The 25912-nt window shown below is 40.6% G+C and overlaps 1 protein-coding gene across 6 annotated transcripts in view; it reads left to right on the top strand.

The window, feature by feature from the left end:
• The first annotated feature begins 4192 nt into the window (after positions 1-4192).
• Positions 4193-25912, top strand: part of col11a1a (collagen, type XI, alpha 1a) — a 74202-nt gene continuing 52482 nt past the window's right edge. For 3 of the 6 annotated variants that reach the window (XM_081696534.1, XM_027021521.3, XM_035530847.2), the window contains exons 1-6: positions 4193-4545; positions 10779-10943; positions 12185-12398; positions 15230-15392; positions 22883-23008; positions 25549-25638. In XM_081696534.1, coding sequence (XP_081552660.1) covers positions 4425-4545; positions 10779-10943; positions 12185-12398; positions 15230-15392; positions 22883-23008; positions 25549-25638 — 879 coding nt within the window. In that variant the 5' untranslated portion in view covers positions 4193-4424. The remainder of the gene's footprint in view (positions 4546-10778; positions 10944-12184; positions 12399-15229; positions 15393-22882; positions 23009-25548; positions 25639-25912) is intronic. The other 3 variants (XM_081696536.1, XM_081696533.1, XM_081696535.1) reach the window with 1 other exon arrangement.

Here is a 25912-nt window from a genome sequence, read left to right as displayed (position 1 = left end):
TACTGACTTACAGCTGTGCTTTCATCTCTTGTGTGGTGAATCTCATCTGGTTTCAATTATTTAATAGCTTCCATATATAATAACTTTTCATTCATGAATTTCTGCATGCTCCATCATAAGATTCTCCATTTTCTGGTTTAGCCAGTCCAGGGCACACAGTGCCTTTTGCCTGCTCTACAACCTAAACTCACCCTCCTGTCATGGAAAATGAACTATAGAACTTTGCTTTATCACATGTAGTCCAGCAACCCAGCAAGGCAAGCGAGTCATGTTGGACCATCTGAAGGTCATGAACTCAGAGAGATTATGATGTGGGGTTTGACTAACAGTGAAAAATAAATGGCATCATCAAGCAGTGTGCAGCCATCTCACCAGCCCAATTGTACCTGTACAGAAAATGTGACACAGCTAACTGATGGCTATTTCTGGCTTAGTTAACTATGCTCTATTTGTCATTGTATTTCATGAAATTGCAATGTATTGCACATTCACAATGATCATCATATGTTTAGATGTTGAAGCCATGGGCTGTGTAATTGATGCTGGTAAATTTTTTTCAAAAGCAAAAAGAGTTTGTTGGTCTAAAGGAACAGCAGACGAAACCTTCAATGATTCTGATTATCCATGTCAGCAATTACAGAGAGTTCTGTCATGAATAATATAACTTGAGAAAGCTGAGCCTGGGCTGAATGTCAGAAGGAGCTTTGCTTTCTTCTTTCCTCTGGCACATCTGATTCTGCCGATCAGGCCACTGTCACACACCAGGGAAAACTCAACCAATGTACTGTGCATGAAGATCCCTGGACTGAAGTCTGAACTGCTCATGAAGATTGACTAGAATAAGAAGGTGACCAAGGTGATTTGAGCCTTTGGGCTGAAGAACTGTATATAATACCCCACACATTGTTAGAAACATCTAAATTAAGGTGTTTTGGTTAGAAACACTTTAATTTGCACCAACATGCACTGGGATAAGTATGTCTTTAGAATAAGTGAGTTTTCACATGTCATTTTCACTGCCTGGTTAAGAGTGTTAAGCCATCCAAAATATCCAGTAAAATAAATAATCAAAAACAATAAACAAAAACATGCCATTTTATATTAGATTGCCACAGCTTTTCAGGTGAAAGTACTACATTGTTGTCCATAATTGTATATTTATTCAAGTAAGGTTAGCAGTAATCCTTACTTTTGGCTTCTGAAGCAATTTCTGGACATGCTATAAAGTCATGCATGAGTCCAGAAAAAGGAATCAGCCTCTGAGTGAGGCTTATTCTGCTCCCCACCGTGGTACACCACAGTCCAAATAAAAATGTTACAATACACCCAGGTTCAGGAAAAGATGGCCTTTTCTCTACCTGAAACCATCTTTTTTAAAAAATCTCTGAACCATACAGTTTGGGCTCTTTTTTCTTCTTCATCATTTTCAACTGTCTCCTCAAGTCTTCTCAGAGCTGTTTGCCTGTGCTGGCCCAGAGGGAGACCAGGCAGTGAAAAGTTGTGTTCCTGGGCAGCTCTGAAACCCGCCGCAGGGAGAGAATGGGCTCTTTATTCCGGTCCAAGCTATGTATGCTCAGCAGCTTCCACACAGGGGTGAGTGGCTGTGCAGTGTATGCCTGTGAGAAGTGTCCCCCTCCCCATCACATAGGATATCACATAGGATTGGATGCTTACCCAAGGGATCAAGAAATAAGCCCCCTCACACAGTGAGCAAAGTCATTAATGAGCACTGGGATGTCAGAAGTTTTAGTACACCATCAGTGAAGCAACATTTTGTTTTTTAATTTAATACATTTTTACTTGTTGTCATTAGATGTGTAAACATTTTTTTAAGAATTTGCAGCTGCATGTGACTCAGCATGGAAAATAGTGGTGTTTACATCTGCCTACCCAAACTATGTTTGGCGAGGGGTTGGTCTCAACACGAGATTTACTTCCACCAGGTCAAAAGTCACCCATAAATGGTCCAGGTCACCTGGTTTCTGCTCCTAAGGGGAACAGGAATGGAACTGTGCTGCTGGAGGAAGGTCAAGCCATGTACACTGAAAGCAAAGAATTGGTTCAAATTATGAGATATAATCTCATCTTGAGTGTTATAGCCATTTAAACTTTAACCATTTTGCCTGGCTCAAAGTCTACATAATCAGCAAAGAAAAATAATGAACAGATAAAAATTGAAAACTACTCAAATAGCATCTACACATGTTCCCACATCTCAAAGTCACCTTTGTGGGTTTAGTTTTACAAGCTGTTATACTGATAGTGTTAGAGTAACAGCTCATGTGATCATTCTTTTCAAGTGTGTCCAACATGCTGTAAGCACTACATTATGAATAAATTTACACAAATACACATGTAAGAACTAGACAGCTTCTCTTAAGACTGACTGTGATGTTATTCATTTATTTAACTGAACATATAAACATTTGGACATTCAAAGAAGCTACATATAAGTGTGGGATAGTGTTAACTCATACATATACAAATAAACATACAAGAAGTAATAAATGAAAAAGACAATGTTATTATAGCGTCAATTAAATATCACATGCAGTAAAATGGTATCGTAGTGATCAAATGAACTGATGAAAGTCATGATTATATGTCAGTCAATATTATTAAATGTAAATTTAAATGATAGCTGTGCATACCTTCACACCACCATGCTGGATTTGTGTGCTGTCCTTAATATAATATGTGTAATATGTATCCCTTTTCATATTGTATCATGTGTCTTGTGACTTCTTTTTCTCAAAACATTCTAAATCCATGCACCAAAATTATAATGTGAATGCTTATTGTGTAGGCGTGCCCTAATGAGACATGGTGGGGTTGTTCAATGGCAGATCGGTATTCTAATTTCACACTTATTGCAATGTACATATTACTTATTGTGGCAATATAATTAACTTTTTTTTTATCATTTAACAGAAGAGGATAGAAACACTTGAACACTGTGAAAAACTACAATCATTTGTTCTTATCAATTTAGTGTTTATATTCCAAAGTAAAAAAGTCTTATCTTTATTACTGTCCCTATGAGATACTAAAATTTGCTATTTCCTTTTGGATCAATAAAGTATTTTCTTATTTTATCTTAGAAGATGTGGTAATCTAGATCATTCTCAACATCACTGCTATGATGTAGTAACAACTAAAAACTGTCCCTTTTTGTGAAGGCTATTATAAACTATAGCATGTACATTTTTACAATGTGTCAGTATGATGTCTGTGATATTTTGGACAAAACAGATTATTTGTGTCACTAACAGTACTGTAGGTTTATATGTAGAAAAAATAAGAAACAGGATTCCATGTAATACAAGAGTTAAAAATTTTTATCATTTTGGTAAAGCAGTGGTAAACATCACAAGAGTTTAACCCACGTTAAGCCAGATTGAGAGCACTGCAGTATAGCTAATACATGACTATAGCTAATACCCTAAGGCAGACTGACATAGCCCTGGTATAAGATAGAGTGCTTACACAGATCGCTGTCTGAGTTACTGGTTTCAACAATGTCTTTGAATAGTATAATGATTATGTTATATCAATAATTATTTTTTTTATGGTTCTCCTTATTGTTATTTAATATACTGGGATATCTCCAGTGTCCTACTAGAGTACATGCATTTGCAACTGAAGAATTTCTTTATTTGTTTTAAATTATTCACAGATTATTAACATATTTTATTTCGAATATTCATCCTGGATTTGATTTACGTTTGGTTTTAAAGATGTTTATTGATAACTCTTTGCTGGTAGAAACTGAACACGATTTCGTTATATTAAATAAAACGTAGTTATTTAAACCATCCATCCTCAAAGTGGGAGACCACAACTATTATCTGGAGACGATAACCTAACTAGATTAGCACAATTTTGGATGCTAGAATGAACCCAAATTACTGCCATCACTAATATGTTGGCCAGGGTGAATCGTCTCACTGCAGTTCTCCCGGACTGCAGACTGCTGGCATGTCGATTCCCAGGCCACTTGGCGAAAACCTGTGCCTGCCTTTGAGGCGCGCTCTTGAAGGGGACGACTCCAGAGACTGCATAAAGTTGATGGGTGGATCCCAGGGCGACTTCCAAGCTTCGTGATTTGCTAATCGGAGGCTTTTCCCCTGTCATTTTCCTGTAATCGTTGGTCTGCTTTGGAGCTTGGCCGGCCCTCTTGACGGTGTGACTGCGAGGGTATCGGATGCTCTGTGCATTTTGATTAAAGCCCAAAAACCTTCAGTCCGAAGGCTGGGCAAAGGAAAGCAAGCTCGAAGTGGCCTGGACTGGCTGTGAGAAGAAACACTAAACTCCTCACTTATGGCTTTGTAGAATAGATCCGGCACGTTTGGGATTGTGGAAGGGACATAACTGAACAAAACTTGAAGTCGCCCTCATTTGTTCACGTTCGTGGGCGCCCAACCATGGAGATGAAAAGGTGGTCCACAAGGTGGAAAACGAAAAGGTGGCTTTTGGATTTCACTGTAACCAAACTCATCACGTTATCCCTCGTGCTTGTTCTGCAGGCTCCGAATGTCAGAGCAGGTAAGACAAGCTAGGTTTCCAAACTTTTTTTTAAAGTCATAGGGACTGTCAGTCAGACCAAACCCTGTCAGTCAGAACAGACCCTAGCCGTGTTCTGTCCCTTCATATAGAGGGACTACGGGAATAACATTAAAACCTTTGTATTAGAACGTTAATGCTTTAGCAGTATTGCTGTACATTAAAATAAATAAAGGTTATCGTAAACAAGTCTCACAGCTGAAGCCACGAACTTGTGAAATACAAGCACGGCAATATATTCAAGTGGTTTTCCAAGTGAATCACATTTAGATGTTTGGGTTTTGTAGTAAAATACGGCCGCTGGTAAACAATAACATATGTTATGAAGGTTTTTTGTTTTTTTGGGAGGGGGGGGGGGTTTGTTTGTTTTTTGTTTTGTTTTTTAGGCTACAGCATCCTAACATTTTATCAGCCTCATGCAGATGTAGAACACAGCTTTACACATGTACTGGAGATGTGCTGTCTCGAATATGCAAAGTATAAAAAGTGTTTCACGATGTACTTGGTTTTTACGTGGATTTTACGCATGGCTATATATGTTCACGGTGTTTCATTGATCCAGCGACTATGGGACCCTCGTTTTATCAGATGTGAGACGGTTGACGATTTCCATCTAGTTCCACACAATCGTAGTGAGGAAACAGTGAAAGAATGTGTGAAGTCTTCTGTGAGACAACATTTAAGATTTATGCAGGAAAGAAAGCTCTTTGTTTGAAGCAGTGGTCCGTTAGGTGTGTGTGGACACGGTTGGCAGGGTGAAATTCCTCCGGGGTTTAGGTTGCTGTCTTACAGTTTGTTAAAAAAGTTTTCAACAAACGGAAAGGTATCCGACAAGACTAATGAATATATTTAAAAAGTGCAAAATAGGACATTAAGATGACTCATATGTAAAAATAACTTTAATTACATAGTTGCGGCTACGTGGGTCTACAAAGCGTATAACGGTTGTTACACGCTGTCTGCCTAATATTAATGAGAGATCAAATGGTAGTGCGACAGGGAGGACGTTCATTATGGGCGTGCCACAATAAAGCATAATCCTTGCAATTATGGATTCAGTTCTAAATAGACGGCCTATCTTGGAAACACCTAACAGTTAATGTTGCTTTTTTGTTTTTTAATAAGCCAAGGTGCTCTTATATAGGCCTATTAAGAGTTACTCTTGAACTGGTAGTTATTACAGTGATTAAATATGATTTGTATCACAAACGTTTGGTATGGTGAAACGAATAATTCAACTAATTTAACTTCTACTGATGATTTATTTTAGATTAGGTCTGTTTTCTTCGGGTGTTTTTAAATAGCTGTGGGATCTCACGCAAAGATACGCAAAGTGAGTATTTTTCACCCGCAGGAGTGGTGTATCGCGATAAATTAGAGAATCGATTCAGAACGCCAGCCACAAGGAACACCCAGTCTCCACGCAGACCTAGTCCGCACCGAAGCCCAACCGGGGGCTCGGGCAACCTCGTGCCCAGCTTTTTTTTTTTTTTTGCCTCTCATAGGTTTCTGAATCTGTGTGCTTTTGGACAAGGAGGCGTTGTGCTCGAACCTCCATCCAGCGGGGTGAGAACGTTTCTGCGCTAAGTGCCGCGCGGTTATTTGATGATGGCCCTCTTCGCTCATCCCCTATTATTTCAGTTCAAAGAGGCAGCGCAGCACTAGGGCCTATCTGGGACAGGTCTGACTCCCCATGTACAAGAACAAAGACCCCGCAATGTTAAATTAAACCTGTAATTTATCCGTTAAACCCACTCTGAATTTTTTTTTTAAAGTAAAACGGATAGAGCAATAGAACAATTTTATAACTAATTTTCCGTGTCTAATGGCTGCTTTATTAGAATTTGGAACTTGCGGACAACACAACTTGAAAGCCGTTTTTATTCATTTTAGTGTATATATATTAATACAGTTAGTAGATTCCAACTGCCATCGCAGCACCTGGAATGTGTGCTATGCTAGTCGTTCTTATGATGAAAGCTGACTCTACTGCATTAATCTCTTTCTTCATTGGTTAAACCGTGCTGAGTTAACTTGATGGTTTATGGCTTGTAAAGGCATTTCTGTAGGGTTCCCTCATAAGTTTGCAGTGTACAGACACGTTTTCTCGGCCCCTGGGGCTCAAACATCTCACATGTGCATTCCTTCAAACAATGCTCACATTTCACAAATCTCCCCTAACCTCTCTGCTATCTATTACGGTACAGGGGCAGTCATAGACAAGAACACATTTACCTTTTAGTTCAGGACGCTGTTCACTACGAATTGCTGCTACAGAACTTTCCAGTCGGTTTGGTGACTGTAGCCATCCATAAATATCTCCAGTTATTTATATGTACTATAATTACACATGGTGCACTTGTCTGGATATCTAGTTTTACATCAGAAAATGTATGTTTTAATATATTTTTCATCATAAGTAAGATAAGATAGTAATATAGTGAGCATTTTGCAATCGTCAAGTGGGGTGGGGGGGGGGGTCATGAGAAATTTTTTCAGGCACTCATTCCTAGTGAAGTTTTCTCAGTGAGGCTCTGTGGCATAATGCCGCCTTGTTCAAACAGCAAGCGTGTGTCAAAGAAGGAGGGGGATGGAGAGAGAGGAGGGAGAGATGGCGGGTGGGCGTGATGGAGTGGGGCCAGATATATTCTGGATGAATACATCGGTAGAGCCTCAAGGAGCTGCAGGTGAAAAGGTCTGTGCTTTTCCACTTGATTGGACCTAGCACACTGCTAGCTTTCCTTGCTGCTCTGGGGACCTTTTCAAGCTTTCATGCAGAAGATTCATGTACATGCACGTTTGATAAATGAGTTGTTCCTGCATTGTTTATGGTTTCCTGCTCCCATCATGAGCACTAGATCAAGCTCTCAATGAAATTATTTATTGAGACAGAAAAACCCACCCTGCTTTTCCTTTTGGCCCCTTCCATTGTGTGATGAATATTTCTGGGGTGGTAAATGAGCAATTATGTTTGTGTATGTTTGATCATATGGTCAGCCTTTTAACCCTGATTTATTTTCTACTTTGTGTTGACATATGTACATCTTTACACACACACACACACACACACACACACACACACACACACATACACATCAGCCAACATATCACACTCAATGGCTGTATCTTTGCATCTTTGAGAAAAAGAGGGAAAGCTCCAATAAAGGGGAAGTGTGTGTATCTATGTGAGTTTTTCTCTGTATGTGTGTGTGTTTGCCAAGTGGTCTTGGTAAACTCACACCAGCTCATGAGTGGCGCTTTTCTGAAAACTGCAGCTATTCATATGCAGTGTTGATGGAGCTAGTGGACAGTGCAATTTCTTCCTGACAAAGGCAGGCCATGACTACACTCCTGGAACATTTAGCCAGTTGTGCAGGGAGGAACCTCAGGACTTGCAAAGAGAGCCCCGACTCAGTCTGAGAACCTGGGAACTGTGAATCAGACAAGGCACACAAACACCTACAGTGTGAGGATAAACACATGCTTACAGTCTAGTCTCATCTTCCAGTCTCAGTCTAGTCTTCCAGACTTCTGTTCTCCTGGACATGTTTTAGAGTTTTCATGATCAATGTCCAAAGCTCGCTAATCTGAGAAGCTGTAGAGGAGCCGGTCACTAACTGCATTCACGGACCAGTCAACACAAAGACGCTTCCTTTCTGGTCCAGATGAATAGAGGTGAAAGGCCTTTGCTTTTCAGAGGTTTCAGATGGTAGTGTAGAGGTCCTCAGCAGTGGTACTGGAGTGGTTCGCACCTTTTATCAAACTCTGCCCTTTAACCTGTCTCATAGCTCAATGGAAAAGCGGGGGGGGGGGGGGGGGGGCAGTGTCATCACGTTAGAGCATAGCCAAGATGGTCGTTTTAAACAGTGAAAATGACTGAAAACTGAATAAAAATGAACAGATGAGGAGTTTCCGTGGGGCTGTTGCGGAATCAGTGACAGTAATGTAATTAGAGTAAGGTATGTACTGTAGATCATTGCTCTAGGAGGTTCTTTATCACTGAATTTGTTTTAGGACATTGGAAGTGACACTACATTTATTATTTTCTTGATTTTGATTCTCGATTTCCCAGCATGTAGTATTATGATAAATAAAGTTATGAGTTGGTTCTAAATGGGTTGGTTCTAAAAACCAGTAGAAATCAGAAATGAGCATATTGTAGATCACAACTTGTATTCTGGGATGCTTAATAAACAGATCTGTGTGTCACCCTTTGTGCATCTGTTGTGGAGTTGAACAGAGCTTTCACTCATTTGGCAGAACTCAATGTTGACTATATTTTAATTTGCAGTAGTATCTATTTGCAAATACTGGAAAAGGAAATCACATATTCCTTTCCAAAAACAAAGTAAGAGAAAGTTAGTCCAGCAAGGAGAGAGACCTACTAACAGAGACAAGGAGGAAGTGAGAGAGGGAGGAAAAGATACAGAGAGATAAAAGAGATAAAAGAAGGATTACAGACAGAAAGAAAGGATGGGGAAGAAAAAGAAGGGAGACAGTGATGTGGAAGAGTGAGAAAAACAGGGATAGAGAGAATTCTGAGGTTAAATTGCTCTGAACTGCTATCAGAAGTTAATTAGAGGGTAGCCCCTTTAGACAGCTCTGGACAGTTTAACAGCCTCATAGAGATTATATAGTGGAGTAAGATGGTCATCACTCAGCAAATAATTCAAATCAAATTTATTTTTATAGCTCTATTTACATCAGATGTTGTCACAAAGCAGCTTTACAAATGTTCAATTCCATGCTCCCAATGATCAAGCCAAGGGCTACAGTGGCAAGGAAAAATTCCCTAGAGCATGAGGAAGAAACCTGGAGAGGAACCAAGACCCGGGGAGGAGGGGGGGCATCCTCCTCAGGCTGGTCTAAATTCAGTTTTGACTTCTACACATTCCTAGTTATGCATGATATTTTGCTCACACAGAACATTTTTTTTTGTGTGTGGTTGCTTTGAACAGGGGTAAGTTTAAGATTATATGGATGAAAAGTGATTTTGATGATTTTGGTCAGTTACTTGGTCTCTTTGATTTTTTTAATTGATTCTCTTTGGTCTGAATTTCCTGGGTCCCAGAATGTGGGGTGAGTTAGATGTCTTTAACCTTTACCTTTGGACTACGGGGTGCAGTGAGATTGACCAGCTGTTAGCATGCTGCTGATCTGGCTTTAATACATAAATTTCCTCTATGCCTCTTTTGCTGGAGGTTTCATACTGTAGATGAAAAATAGGAAACTTTTTATATATATATATATATATATATATATATATATATATATATATATATATATATATATATATATATATATAAAGAGAGAGAAAGAGAGAGAGAGAGAACAAGAGAGATTCAAATTATAGTAAAGTACACAGACTTTTCAGAGAAACAGAATGGTTCAGACAGAGGTCTTTCATCAGCTGTGCAAGAAAGGTGCTTCTGAAGTTCTGGGAGGTGGATCCAGTTCATATTAGACAAATTAGTTGTTTAAATCATAATGTTTGTTCCATAGGATTCTAAAGTTATGAGATTTAGATTTATTTTTTTTTAATTTAATTTCCTAACTTCATTGCTGACATAACATCACCTGGTAATGCAAACAGATATATCATTAATATAATGTCCATTAGTATTAAAATGCCTTGCCACTGGAAATGACAAATCCTTAATTCTGATGTCTGAAGCTGTTTAACAAAGCAATTAACAAGCCTTCTCTTGGTTTCTTCAGTGTAAAGCTGATTACATCTCTTGCAATTAATACAGTAGACAACTCCTACAGTAATGCATGAATATGAATGGGTGATAAGTGATCCTTTTGTGCCAGTTATTTTATTGGCTGTATTAATACATTTGCATTTAGCACATCTAGAGTTGTTGTAGATTGCGGTACTACAGCTATTATCTGAATAGTCATCTCACTTCTTATGGGCATGTATTTGATATTTTTCTCTCATCTGTAAGGGATAGTTTGCATTGTATGATTGCTTGCATTTCTTTTTTTATACAAAAGTTCTTAAGATTGACATTTCTCTTCCAAAGTCCTCACATATATTCATTCTTACAGGTGATGTGTTCTGTGTTTATAGCACAATTTCCAGTTTAGTTTTTTTGTTTTTTTTCAAAATTACACCCTTCCTTCCTCCAATCTGCAGGTTACATGAAACACTGCTGAGGTGAAATACTCATTGGTAACATACACTATCTTTGCTCTTTCCCTGCTCACAGTCGAAACAGTGGACGTGCTAAAAGTATTAGATTTTCACAATACCCCTGAAGGAGTGCAGAAGACGTCAGGCTTCTGCACGAACAGAAGAGCCTCACAGCCAGACACGGCCTACCGAGTGGCAAAGACAGCCCAGATCAGCGCCCCCACTAAGCAGCTCTTTCCAGGTAAACCACAGCCACATCCCACACTCCTCCACGTTCTGTTAGCTGTTAGTCTAGTCCTATACTAGTGTCTAGAACTGAAACGTGAAATTAGTTTATTCCTATGATAGTGTCTAGAACTGAATTGTGGGATTAGCCTAATCCTTTACTGGTTTCTAGAACTAAATCTTGGTATTAGTCTAGTCCTTTGATATTGTATAGAACTGAATAGTGTGATTAGGTCAGTCCTATGATGCTGTCTACTGTAGAACTAAATTGTGATATTAGTTTAATCCTATGATAGTGTCTAGAACTGAATCGTGGGATTAGTCAAATACTTTGCTGCTTTCTAGAACTGAATTGTGGTATTAGGCTTGCCTTATGCTAGTGTCTATAACTGAATCGTGGGAGTAGTCTAATCCTTTGCTGCTTTCTAGAACTGAATTGTGGTATTAGGCTTGCCCTATGCTAGTGTCTATAACTGAATCGTGGGATTAGTCTAATCCTTTGCTGCTTTCTAGAACTGAATTGTGGCATTAGGCTGGCCCTATGCTAGTGTCTGGAACTGAATCATGGGATTAGTCAAATCCTCTGCTATCTTCTAGAAATGAATGAAGGGTCTGTGCTAGACTGAGTTACAATTAAGAAACTTCATATAGATCTTTTGATTTAACACTCATTTAATTTCATGTAGATGAGAACAGTGCTAAAAGAAAATATTTATTCCAGGTATACTAACAGTTGTTTTAGGAATATGTTACATGATGCAGATAATCTGTTTTTACTCTTGTAGCTAAATGAATGGGAGGTATCTCCACATGTTGTGATACAGCTGTACTTTAATTAGGTAATTAAATGTGTTTTAGGATCCTGTTGCTAATGTACTGAAGGTCCAGGCTTCTCTTGGGTTTCCCAGATTGCCTGCAAAAGAAGAATTAATCTATCATAAATTAAGCAGGATTACTGATGCCAAGGCTGGTTAATATGTTTTTCTCTTAGCCCTGAGAACTTGGTCTATTTGTCTTAGCCTATTACTGAACAGATACTGATGCTCATGAAGATTTGCTTAATAGTAAACACAAAACAAAAGCTACAGATTTGATAAAGCCACTGGAACCTTTTCATTTATAAAACTGTTGGAAGTATTTTATGGTGTATTAACATTTTAGAAGATTATAAAACAATTATCTATCTTAAATAATTCGGTTTCCTGTGTGTATGTGACAGATGTTTTACTAAATTGCTATTGCTATTCTGTTTCTCAGATGGAGTGTTCCCTGAAGACTTCTCCATCTTGACCACCCTAAAGCCCAAAGCTGGACTCCAGTCCTTTCTGCTGTCCGTGTACAGTGAGCGGGGTGTCCAGCAACTGGGTGTGGAAGTCGGCCGCTCACCCGTCTTCCTGTATGAGGACCAGACCGGGAAGCCCGCTCCCGAGGACTACCCCTTGTTCCGCACCCTCAACCTGGCCGATGGGAAGTAAGTAGGGCTCGCTTGTCATGTGGCGAAGACTTGGGGTAGAGGCTTGGCTGGGAAGGAATGTGGGCAGAGGCAGTGGGGAGAACATGGTAGGGTAGACAGTGTCAGAGGTGGGGGCATGGCTGTGGATTTAGGGACTTGGAAGGGTTTGCTGTGAACACGTATCTGTCATGTATGCTTTGTCTAGACTACATAAACGATGTCTATATGTCTATAGAAAGTCAGTTTAACTGTGTCTTATATGGGTTTGTCCATAAGCAAGCTTAGTTTAGCTGTCCCCTAAAAACCTCTGTCCAGGCACAGTCAATTGGGTTCTGTTTAGCTGTGCCTCTCCCAGGCAGGGATGTCCCAAGCTGGAGATCTTCAAGCCTGAGTCAGAATCAGACTGCCCATATACACTAGCATGCTTTGTCATGGAATGAAATGCTTGCTTGCTTAACCCTGCAGTAACCAGTGTGTCTGTTTAGACAGGCTAAATGAAACTGTATAACAGCACAGTCTGGCACAGGTAAAGGCTTATTGGGCAGCTTGCCAACTGTGTTCCACTTACAAATATATGATTTTTGCTGCTGAAATGTTTTGTTTAATAACAATGGTATGTTTGCCATACACGCTGTTAGGTAAACTCTTGTCTATAAAAATACATTATGCTAAGACAGTAGTGTGAGAAGCACTCTGAATGCGGATTTACTAATGGGTATTAATAATGGTAACAGCACATTTTGAATGAAGCAAGACCTAGCAGCCACAGTGGGTTCTCTGGTTTGTGTAGCTATGATGGTCAGATCTGTGTGAGTTGTCTAGTTGGAACACAAGATTAGTGGTGAAGCAGGGGTGACTGAGAATGGTCTGACCTTAACCAGGAACACCTGACGGAGACCTATTACTTCAGATCTAGAAGAAAAAAAGGGGAGGCAGATGTATGTATGTATGTACGTGTGTTTGTGTGTGTGTTTGTATGTTAAGTATGTTAAAATAACCTGTTAACCTCTGGGATGTGATGACCTCATCCAACACATTTCATGTTTTGAATTTCTTACACTCATTAGTAGAGTTTAGTAAAGCTTTCTTTAGCTCTAGTCCACAACTCTTGGTTAACCTCATGAATGCATGCACTAGTGCATACCCAAGCATGTAGGCTGAGTTGTCAGCTCTACATAGCGTTTGTGGTGTCATAAAGTGTTAACAATTTTTCCCAACATCTCCATTCTGATTGCTGATCCCTTTGATCAGGCAGGTAAATGGATTAAGTAACAAAACGGATAAGAATCTCATAATGGGTTTGGGATAGGAAAACTCTGTCCCCAGAAAACAAGTATGGAAAATAAGTCATGAGCATGGTCTGTGTTGTTTCTCTCCTACTCAGAATCATTCTCTGATGTGCGGTCTATAATGTAATGTGCAAAGTTCATGGTGCTTGTAGTTATGGCAGAAATGCAGGCTAGCTTTGATTACCATGCTGATGCACTGAGCATTCCTACGGCAGGATGTCCTTTCTTTGATAAAACAATGCCATCAGTTATAAAGTGACAAAATAGAGTCTGCCAGCTCAGTGCATGTATTGTTAACACATATAGGAAAATGTATGCTCTTAAACAAAGCTTGCTTAAGCTTTGTCTCCGTGTGATACAGAACAAATGGAGCAATCTATATAAACCAATGACTGTTCAAATTCACAGGGCTAAGAGGAAATGCTTAAATGATTTTGAAAAATATAGCCAGAGTAAGTGAATCCTACGCTGATACTGGCATGATTTATCAGCCTGGAAGAAAGGCTCTTCAGTTACAAGTTTTTTTTAATCTTTTTTTTGGGGGGGGATGGATCACTTACTGGCTACTGCTTCTGATTACTAACATTGATTGCCCCTTTTAGATGTTCTCATTAATGTGGGTGGTGTTATTATTAATTATTGTTAGTGCTGTATTAATCAGTACTTTGTTTACACAGTCCCTTACACAGCTAACAGGTTATTCTTTTATGGCATTTAACTGACACTTTTATCCAAAATGACTTACACTTATGACTGAATACAATTTGAGCAACTGAGGGTTAAGGTTCTTGCCCAACAGTGGCAACTTGGCAGTGATGGTGCTTTATCTGGCAACCTTCTAATTACTAGTCATACACCTTAACCACTGAGCTATCACTGCCCTTAGGCTGATTTGATCACTGTAGAAGTTAGAGACCCCATTTACCAGACAACTGTATATTTCCCAGGTATAACACATCTATTTTAACCCATTAGGTAATGATTGAGCCCTTTTGTGAACTTATTCGGGTGGTTCCTTAAGAATATGATCAGGAATCCATCCGCAATTGGTCTCCTGGGCCAGCTGACCCAAGGTCCCAGCCCACGTCTTCCAATTGTTCCTACCCACTGTTACGACTGTACACTAGTATTTTCCCTACTGTCCCCTCACACTTTCTGCAATGTTCAAGGTATCTGTCATACCTATAATCCCAGAGGAGGGATTTGGGATGGAGTTTAAGAGTTCAACCCAGTGCTGGACAGGACCAGAGTGTGAGTGCTGGAGTGTGGAGCAGCTAGGGTGGAGCAGACAGAGAGGCTAACGTCTTTGATTCTGCTGGAGTCATGTGTCACTGTGCTGCACTCTGCCCTTTCACCTATACTTGCGTTTTCCCTTCCCAGTCCTGAAGTGCCTGCTCCATAGTCCATTTTAGTGTCCTCCCTGCTGTAGATCACCTGATCAGGTTAATTAGATGAACCAAAGCAAGGAATTCGCTAAAATGTACAGTAAAATGTATAGTTTGCGAGAGCTCTAGTGTTGGCGATGGCTTGATTCCAAATGTGATTTTGTCTATGCTAAAGGTGGCACCGTGTGGCTATCAGTGTGGAGAAGAAGACTGTGACTATCATCGTGGACTGCAAGAAGAAGATCACTAAGCCCTTGGGCAGGAGTGACCATGCCAACCTTGACACCAGAGGCATCACTGTGTTCGGCAGCAGGATTTTGGATGAGGAAGTGTTTGAGGTACAGGCTCCTGAGAATATCTGAACATCTGAACCTCTTTGTTTAAGCAATATTTTCTGACCCTACAGTTACTAAGATATTGAGAAAACTGTGAGAAGCCATTGAGAGGGATGTGTGTGTGTGTGTGTGTGTGTGTGTGTGTGTGTGTGTGTGTGTGTGTGTGTGTGTGTGTGTGTGTGTGTGTGTGTGTGTATGTGTGCTTGTGTCTTGTGCATGTCATAATGGAGTGTCAGACCTTCAGGTTTATGAAAACAAATTTGAATTTTTTTTTTTTCACCGGTGCCAAATGCTTTTACTAGTATAAATGTGTATGTGATTTTTTATTTATCACTTGTTCAGAAGGTACCAGGAGGTACTGGTGCCATTAAAAGAGCTCCACTTTGTTTTATTCAGTAGGAATTAGATGAGATGATGTTTGGGCTTTGCTGGAAAACTGAGGAATCAGTTGTATGATGTGACCTTGTGTTTGTTGCCTAATAATGCTCGATGGTGTAGTAGTGTCCTTTTGTCATAAATAATGGAATGCATTCTAGAAGAGAAGCTTCTTTGATCTGCCTTTGTATGTATATTACGCTTGTATGTCAGTGATTAAGGATTATCCCCAATCTTAGCTATCACTCAAATTGTGCCCAGCATCCTCTAAATATTGTACCATTTAATACCAAAATCTAAGCAACCCTATATCAGATACATTCTTTTCAATCTCAGTTACTCCTCTAACAGAAGTATCATGTATCATACATCATACCTAAGCAGAGCTGCCTCTGTGGAAAATGTTATAATGTAACATAATAACATGTATATCATTTAGGTTATTAATATCAGGGACCTAGACTCATGTGAGATATTATACCCAACTGTCAGAGTTCATATATGAAGCAGGGGTCTGACATGTATTCATATGTATGTGAAATTACACTGGATACTGCGTGTCTGCTTTACCTTAGCCATGTTAACCTTCTGCTTTCCTGTCGTGAAAGCTTCCTTTTTTTTGTAATAAACCCACTCAAGGCCTTGGGAGACTGTTGTGCTGTGGACCCCTTGGAGGGCTGGACAGAAAGGGTTTCGTTCCATTTAGGCTGGACACACATTCTATCCGTACATAATGGCTTACAATGTTTCTGTGTTTTCTCTGGAAGCTAGACTTCTACACTGGATTTAGGTTTTGATTAAGATTCTCCATAACCTGGTCAAGGATCAGAGGAATAAGTTTAGGTCCAAAGGCAAAGGTTCTGCCTTAATTATGTTGCCCTGGTGATTTGACTCATTTATTCCACCTTCTGGGTAGCAAAGCCAGGCTGTTGTAGCAAACATCTGAGAAACACACTTACTTTCCGAAACCAAACCACCTCGGCTCTGCTCTTAATTATTAGCTGAATTTACAAGGATGGAGGTTTAGCTTGAAATGAACAGTAAGCCTAATTATGCACTGTATTGTAGGTTTGCCTATAGGAAAAGTTTGATTGCCTTTAGTTTACATTGACTGTTGACACATAATTAGACACTGATATCTTTGAAATTCTTTTTTAATATTTTTTTGATACAGATGGATGCTCCTTTTCATTGTTGGTTTTAAGGTTGCTTAGATTATTTCTTCTTAAACAGATACAATGACCAAAATAAAGATAGACACGTGTGTGCCCTGGTAGACCAAAACTATCATGTTGTGGAGGTCTGGGGACATGGTTCTTTCTGGGTGAACAGTTGTGTTTGTGATGTCTGTGAACAGGAAGATAACTCTCCATTACCGGTCCAACACAAAACATCTGTGGTGCTTTAAGGGAGGAAGAAACACCCTCTGTTTCCTCACTCCACAATCACTTCTGATTACTGTGGGAGGAAAAAAGAAAACTTCTAAAGCTTTGGGTTGCAATCAATGGCAGTTGCACATACATTTTCACTTATGTGGCAGTGTGTTAAAGTATATTTTGTAGGTAGCGTTTGAGGACAACAGCTCATGCCAGAGGGTGCACACTTCAGTCAGGGCACTTCATCCCTTTATCTGATGGTGCTGGCAAATCTTTCATGTGTATTTGATAAGTAACCCTATTTGTTAAAGGAGAATTTCACACAGAAATGCAAACCTTGTTGATAGCTAGTGAAAGCTAGTCAGTGCTTTTATAGACTATATAAATGAGAATATGATGGTCTTTCTTTAAAGCTGATTGCATTTCAGTCCCGGTGTTAAAGTCTTTGATTCCGCATTGACGTGTAAGATCTCTGTCTCTCTCTCTCTCTCTCTCTCTCTCTCTCTCTCTCTCTCTCTCTCTCTCTCTCTCTCTCTCTCTCCAGATGTGTCAGAGATTGTGGGGGACAAAACCAATTAGCCAAGTAAATTATGGTACCCAATGTTTGTTTGTCACATGAGGTTGAAATTTATTGCACTTCCATAAGAGGTATAAGAAGAATAGCCTCTTAGTTCTGGGGCTTTGAGTTTGTCTGTAAAGAAGAACATTTCTTTATAGTGGAGGGGGGGGGGTACTCCACTTCTGCCCTGCCCTTGTTTGACTGATGGCTACCAATGAAGCGTGATTAACAGAAAGGCCATTGCCTTAGTCAGGCTGTGTGGTTGTGCTTGACGGGCTGTTTGGTGTGCAGCTTCTCTGCCGGGGACACTCGGTTTCATTCACGCTGCTGTTTTCCTAGTGCCTGAGGTGAGGTTTGCAGGCCCACTGCTTTGCATGGGCAAAGGAGCGGCTGACAGATCTTGTCAGGGGGGCTCCCAGAACTCCACAGGAGGGGTTGCCAGATGTGCGTCTCAGTGCATGCCAAAGGAAAGAGTTCCCCCCCTCAAGTAATATTTGTAGGTTTTCACATTGCAGAGAGATGTTCTCACATATGGAAACATGAAAGCAGCTATTATTTAAATAATAATAACAATAATAATGATTCTATGTTCTCATATGGTGCATTCTGGTCAATTAAAAAAAAAATAAATTATTAGGCAGAACTTTGCTGAGATACAAACATTCCAGAAAGTTAAAAAGGGGTTAGAGTGTTGCCTTTAATGAATTCACATTTTTCTCTTACATCAACAATCATTAGGAAGCCTGAGGTAGACTGGTGTCAGTTGAGGTCCAGGAGACACAGCCTTCTCTGTTCAGAACTGGGGAACAGGGCGACTGTCTGTCCTTTCTACTCAACTGCCCCTGAACTGCATTCTGGGAAATATGGAGGAAATACCTGGTCAGACAGAGTGGTGGTGGTTTGGGGATGGGTGGAGACAGAAGCATTCTGCCCCTCCTCTAAATTCAAACACGGTCTCTGCGCAGCGATGCATGCGGCCTTTGACCCTTCCCCCCTGTATGTAATGTTTGCTGTGTGCTATATTTTCCTGGACCTATCCACCCTCTGCCTCCCAAAAAAGAATCAGTGATAGAAATAGTAAACGCTAAAGAAACAGATTAGACTTGGAGCATTATATGGTGCCCGGAGTGCCCACAGTTATGGGACTCCCACAGCTAGTGGAGAATGAATGAAGGCTTTTCAGTGTCCTTCAGAGCTGCTGTATACTTTCTGTCTCCCCCTCCCCCACTCCATGCCCCCATAATCTCCCTGCCATGGTCTGCCTTCACTGCTGTCGGAGCCATGAGACACACTATTCATATGAATCTGACACTAGCTGACAGACACCCTGATTTTATCACACACACACACACACACACACACACACACACACACACACACCGCTACTGCGATGCCAGCCAGCTGCCTAACCTAGTCTGATCCAGCTCAGTGCCTGCTTGGGGTTCTTTTTCATAAGTTGGATGAAGTGGAAAAACAGGAGGGAGACAGGGTCACACCCACTGAGAGTAAGGATCAGACCGAGTTCAGAAACACAGGCAGGTCTGGGTGAAGAGAGCCAAACAGAGGCACGTAGAGCTTTGATGAAGAGCTGATTTCGATTCTGTTAGACCTCTAGTAGTACTCTACTAGTGCTCCTGCTTTGGATGCTTAACACCACAGTCAGATGAAGCTGATCATGAGAGGAATATACTCAAATGATCATTTTTGTAAACCACTTTTAATCATCTGCTTACCTCACAGTTCTTCTTGTATCACAGTTCCACATGTCTCCATCCTGTAAATACCACCTGTACTTCATCTCCCTATTGTTAATCCAGGGGGTGTTGGCTGGAGGGGTTCGAGTCAAGAGAATATGAGAACTCCTGTGCCAGAGATGTTTGTTGTGTTCTTCTCTGTAAGACCGGAGGTCTGCAAAACAGACCTGCCAGTCAGTCGTTTGTGTTAAATGGTGTTCTGGCTTCATCATTGTATTGAGGGTAATTTCTGGTAAGATGGGCTGTGTGTAGATGGGCTGTAACTGAGCTAGGGGTGTCTCTGGGACAATAGGCAGTGTGTGACCCTGGGCTGGGGCACTTCAAAGATCACAGCTCCTTATGCTTGGATTGGCTGTCCACCACCGTTGTACTGGGAGAGCTCTGTAATTAGAGCACTTAAGGACCTCCATATGAACAAAAGAGAAGAGTGAATCCCCATCTCCCTGGCATCCAATGACAGGCTTTATGAACCACTACAGTGCTGTTTAAGCTCAGGATACTGTAAGCACATACATCTTTCTGTCTCCTTCTCTGTCATGTCTTTCTCTCTCTCTCTCTCTCTCTCTCTCTCTCTCTCTCTCTCTCTCTCTCTCTCTTTGTCTCTCTCTTTTACCCTCACTCTCTTAGCAAATGTATAAATCCTTTCATGAATGGACAATTTTATGTTATCTCATAAATCTTCCTTCACACACTTTGCATGGTCTCAATATGTAATGTCTTCACTATTAAAGGAAAAGTTAAAAGAAAGTGCTAACATGAGTAATTAATGAATATAGTCTAATTTAACTATTAACATTCATTAGCATTTTGTAACTTTGTTACTGTGTCTTATGTGTGCTTTACTGCAAACCTGGTATAGCATATGTGACAGCCCGAATGCCGCAGGGCACAGAGCAGGATGCACAGACTCCTTCAACTTTGACAGACATTTATTGACACATAATGCATACGACGACAGCACTCACACATAACATAAACTGTTAACATGAATACATGTAACACTGGCATGAACACTAACAACGGCAACACGTACATAAATGGTTAACATAAATACACGTGTGACTAGCAACACAAACAATGACCAACACTGAGGTACATGCCAATAGGGGTTTAAATACACACAACATTAAAGCAGGTGCAGGTGTGTGCCATCATGCTTACAAACACGCCAGTGACCAGTGGCAAAGGGAGCGCTCCCTGACAGCATAGTAGGATGAATTAAAGGAATTTTGACACCTGGTAATGTTCAGTGGCTCCCACTTAAAGAACACTCTCACTTAAAATCTCAATGTCAGATTTGAAGCCTCTCAGGTTTTTGCTCAAGGTCTTGACCTTGAAATGCGCTCCATTCTTCTATATGCTGCTTGCACTTTGACCCAATGTGTGACCTCTGCCCTGGCTCATTGGAGCCTTCATTGTTATAGCCTAAGGGATCTTGGCTTTTTTCTTTCCTTTAGTTTCTTTTATCATAAGACAGAGCCCATGAGGTTAGACTGTAACCATATTACAGCATTTAACTGCCACTTTTTATCCAAAGCGACTTACAATTATGACTGAGTGCAACTTGAGCAATTGAGGGTTAAGGGCCTCGCTCAGGGGCCCAACAGTTGCAACTTGTCAGTGGTGGAGCTTGAACTGGAAGCTTTCTGATTACTAGTCGAGTACTTTTACCACTGCATTCTTCACCTCTGCTCAGAATGAGTGTCCTGGCGCTAGGCTGGCAATCCCTCAGGCCAGTGTTCTGTGTTCGGACTGGCTACTGTCATGCACAGCTGAATCAGACTCAGTTATGTGCAGGAATCTCCCTCTTGCCAAACATGTATAGCTGTCAGATGAGATAATGCCTGTGTACAATACTCAGGCATTGTTTTCCCTTCAAACTTGGCACCAGGTACTACTACCTTGCTCCCTTTTGTGGTGTAGTAAAGGTGTGAAATATTGCCCACAGGAGCTTTATCAGATGCACCAGAAGTGTAATAATACATTGAATTGATTGTGTAGACTTTAATTAAACTAGAGCCAGTAGTTTTTCCTACTTTTGGCTCTTTTTGGTATACCTGAAGATCATTTGTGTATATTGTAGCCACACACAAACACACACACACATACAGAGCGCTAACGTGTTTCAGCCTGCTCCTGTACCTAGACTTCAGTGCTGTTGCTTTTTCAGAAAGCAACATGAGTGCTCGGCGATCTCTCCCACACTTCTGTCTTTCTCTGTACATATAATCTGTATTCTCCCCCTGTCTCCTATACTCTCCTATACTCTCCCTTTATCGGTAGCTTTAGCTCCTTGTTTTTCTCTCACTCTTTTTTCTCCTTGTTTCTCTTCTTTTGCTTGTCTGTCCCTTTCTCCAACCCCCCCCCCCCCCCCCCCCCACCCAAGCATTTTCGGTCTGTGTGTGTTTGGCAGAGAGTCATTCAGTCTCTGATATGCCTCACCACCTCTCCACTACACATCCTTAAAGAGGCAGCTCAGTTTGGGGAACAGCCCCTGTCAACAACGCCTTTCAGGCACCCCCCCTGTCCAAACACCACCAGATGTGAGCTCTTCTCCTCTGTTCAGTAGAAGTCAGCTGTGCATCTGACCTGTATGTGAGCCCCCCCCCCCCCTTTTATCTATCTCGCTCTTGCCACACAAAACAGAGGCAATTCCACCCTGTTCTGCTTTCCGTTTTGCCTGTTTACAGCCAACTAGTCCATCAGTGTCCGTAGCTCGAGAGAACAGTTTTAAGATGAATGCTGGTCTCCACACCCAGCTCACATAGCGCACTGCCCTTAAACCATTCACAGAGGCTTGAGTAGGTCAAACTTGATTAGACTGGCGAAAGGAAAGTGGTGCTGTCCTAAATAAATGTTACAGGACAAACAATACCATCTTGACCAAAGAGATCTCAAACCCCTGCTGCTTCAACTGTGCTCCTTCTCCTATTTGTGATGGAGCACTGTGTGCATGTGTGTGTGTGTGTGTGTGCGCGTGTGTGTGTGTGTGTGTGTGTGTGTGTGTGTATGTGTGTGTGTGTGTGTGTGTGCGCACATTTGTTTTTATCATACCCGGTTATCATGAGTGTCCCAGGACAACTCCAGGTGCTCTTCTGTCCTGATGAGACATGTTTAATTTCCGTCTCTATAAAGTGTAGCAGTGAGAACAGTAATTTACTTGTGGTCTTGAGCTTGTTATGTATGTTTACTTACTGTTTAGATCCAAGCTGTGCTAGCAAGAGTCTACTTTTCTGTCTGTGTCTGTCAGGACTGTATAATAGTGATAATGTATGGATTGTTAAATATGATTGATGATGTTGAGAACTATCATCTTTTCCCTGTAATATCTTCACTAGCCTCCCTCCTATTACAGAGTTCCTATCATGTGTTATTAAAGGAGCTGAATTAAAAGCTATTTTTTCTTTTTTATTTATCTCTCTCTCCCAGGGTGATATCCAGCAACTGTTGATCATAGCTGATCCAAAAGCTGCATATGATTACTGTGAACACTACAGCCCTGACTGTGACACCCCACACAAGGATACCCTGCAGGCTCAGGAACCGGACGAGGAGGTGAGTATCCCCACATCCAACTGACCACCAGGAGCCCAACTACTGCCTTCTGCCACCATGAACCAGCCACTCAAGCCTGGAATATAACAAATTAGATTACAGTCATTGTTTCCTTTTTTAAAATTACAGGTTTATTTACAACTACAAGGAGATATGTATGCCAAAACCACACTGGGTCTTAACTTCAGTGTTTCCTCCTTCAGAATGATCACCTTCTTTGTCAGGTCTTGGGGAGTCATGTTTTGCCTAGTGATTGAGGTCAAATCCCCTCGTCCCCTGCCCAGGATAATGTAATGAATTGGAACGCATGGAGAGAGATTCTCAGCTGAAGAACTGCTGAACGTATTTTGGCAGGAGCTCTGCAGTGTTCAGGCCTGCATTCTGTTAATGCATTCTGCAGAGCCCATCTGTAATGCTATCTCAGAAGGTGCACGTAATGTAAACCCAAAAGGTTTGGCCATCATAAGCCCAGTGACAGCACCAGCTGGAAGAAAAATGTCTCTGGTTTCTTAATAATACAACTACAGTGTAGTGTACTGCACATGTCAGACTTCAAGGGTTTTTAATACTGAATACTTCCTTAGTCATTTTTTAACATTCTATTAAAAAATGGTTGTATTGAAACAGACAGTATTGAGGCACAATTCAAGAAATGGACATCATGTGCATTATACAGTCAAAACTCCAACAAAGAACTGTGTTTCAATAGTAACTTTAAATGTCTAATCAAGCATATATGCCTACTCTTCTCTGACAAGGCTGAACCAGGAACAGTTTTTGGGCTTCAATATCTGAATACTCAGGGGCAGTTGATTGAAGATCAGGCTTTTTATTTTCTGATTTTCCACATATGGGCCCTGTATGCATAAGCATCCTCTGCCCTTGTGAGATCCTGTCATGACATGTGCCAGAACTACATCCAAAAATCTAGCAGCAAATACAGAAGCACAGATCCAGCTTTGGTTCCTGGTAATGATACAGCAGTGGACCTCATCCATTGCAGATAGCATTAGATATTAACCTTTTGTGTTCTGTGGTCCAGGATCCCTGAGGATCGAGCCTCTGTCTATAACAGATGTCAATTTAAGTTATGCCATATAAATAAATATGTCATAAATGTTAGCCTGCATCCACCTGCTTGGCTTGGCTCACCACCTACTCAAGTTTGGCTGAGCAGTACTGGACATTCATGTGGCCTCTGCAGCCTAGTTGAACGTAGCCAGTGAAGACAGTCAAGGCAGTCCAGCATGCCAGAGGAGGAGCTGTTTTATGAGCTCCATCAGGGCCTTCCGGGCACTGGGACTCCTGCCTGATAGATAAAGACCCATAAAGGAAGTGAGCCTGCTGCACCAATTCCATCAGTCCCCATCTCACTGCTTACATGGAAGAGGATCAGTGGCTCTGCACGGCCAGATACCAGACAGAGCAGCCTACTCAGTCTGTACTACACTGCTAGTGGAGATACTCAGTTTAAAAATTCCCAACATTAGATCAGGACGTGACTTACACAGTATCTAGACGTCTGGCCACATTATGCAATATTCATATATTAAATATTTCATTCATTGATTACTAATGATCAGAATTAATGAAGACCATTTTTACTTTTACAATTCTGTGCATGTTCATAAAACAAACCGGCTAACTGTTGCTTTTGCTGACTTGCACATTTATTTCAAACTGGGATAGTTTTCTAATATTCTAACAATGCTAAAAAATATTGATTTTAACTGAATTGAAATATTGAAAAAAAAGTCAATTTTTGCTATTGCATTCTTATAGAGCACCAAAATTAAAAAAAAAAAAAAAAAAAAAAAAAAAAAAAAAAAAATATATATATATATATATATATATATATATATATATATATATATATATATATATATATATATATGCACAAACGCACACACATAAAGACTAATAGCCTGCAGAAGTTCCCATGCAGAAGTGAGAAGGGAATCTCATTCGCACTCACAGAGAGAGCCTGAGAAAGAATGCAGATGCTGTAGGTGTTTGCTGCATTCTGATGCCTTTTCTCCTCGCCCTTTTTTTATGAAGCTTTAAACAGCCACCTTTGCTATTCACTTTTCTAATTAAAATCCCTACTGTCCTACTGCACTGATCTCCAGAAGGATCAGGTGGCTAATACTGCATAAGTTGACCTTTTATGATGTGCTGTTTGTTGTGGATTTCTTTTGTATTGTAACCTGCTTTGAAGTCAGCGCTCTTGAGAAAAGCATTGTCTTATGATTTGGAAGTCTTTAAACTGCTTGTCTCTGTTATACTCTTTGATGTGATGCATCTTACTTTGACCTGAAGTACTGACATATATCGCATTAATGGACCTCTGAAGATGCAGTGATATATTATCTGAGACAATGCTTCTTTCAAAAAATAATACTTGTCAAAAAACAGTGACATGTCTAACTATACCAGCAATATGTATCATGCCCACTGGGTTTGTTACATTTGATGTGTTTTGAGTTGATTTGGTATGCTCTACTAACATTCCTCTGACTTCATTTCCTCTTCCTGTCCAGTATACAACTGCAGTAGATTATGGAGATTTGTATGATTACTATGATGGGCCAACTACCACCGACACAACAAATGAATTTTCAGAGGCTCAGGTAAAATCAAACAAACATTTTAAACAAACCAACAAAAGTAGGTGCAAAAAAGGTGCATGTGGTGTCTGGCTGTCATGTTACTTCGCCACTCCCATCCCAAGCATATAGGTGTTATTTGTCTGTGTCTTGAAGTCTTTCAAAGTGACATCTGTTCCATGTGTTCCTGTGGGAAGACCTTCATCTCTCTCTTTTTCTCTTTCTCTCTCTCTGACTGTCTCTCTCTCTTTCACACTCTCTCTCCCCCTCTCTCTCCCCCTCTCTCTCCCTCTCTCTC

This window comes from Electrophorus electricus, chromosome 14 (assembly GCF_041902795.1).
Source record: "Electrophorus electricus isolate QZ-2024a chromosome 14, ASM4190279v1, whole genome shotgun sequence".
Taxonomy (NCBI): Eukaryota; Metazoa; Chordata; class Actinopteri; order Gymnotiformes; family Gymnotidae; genus Electrophorus; species Electrophorus electricus.
This window is presented reverse-complemented; position numbering and strand designations above follow the sequence as displayed.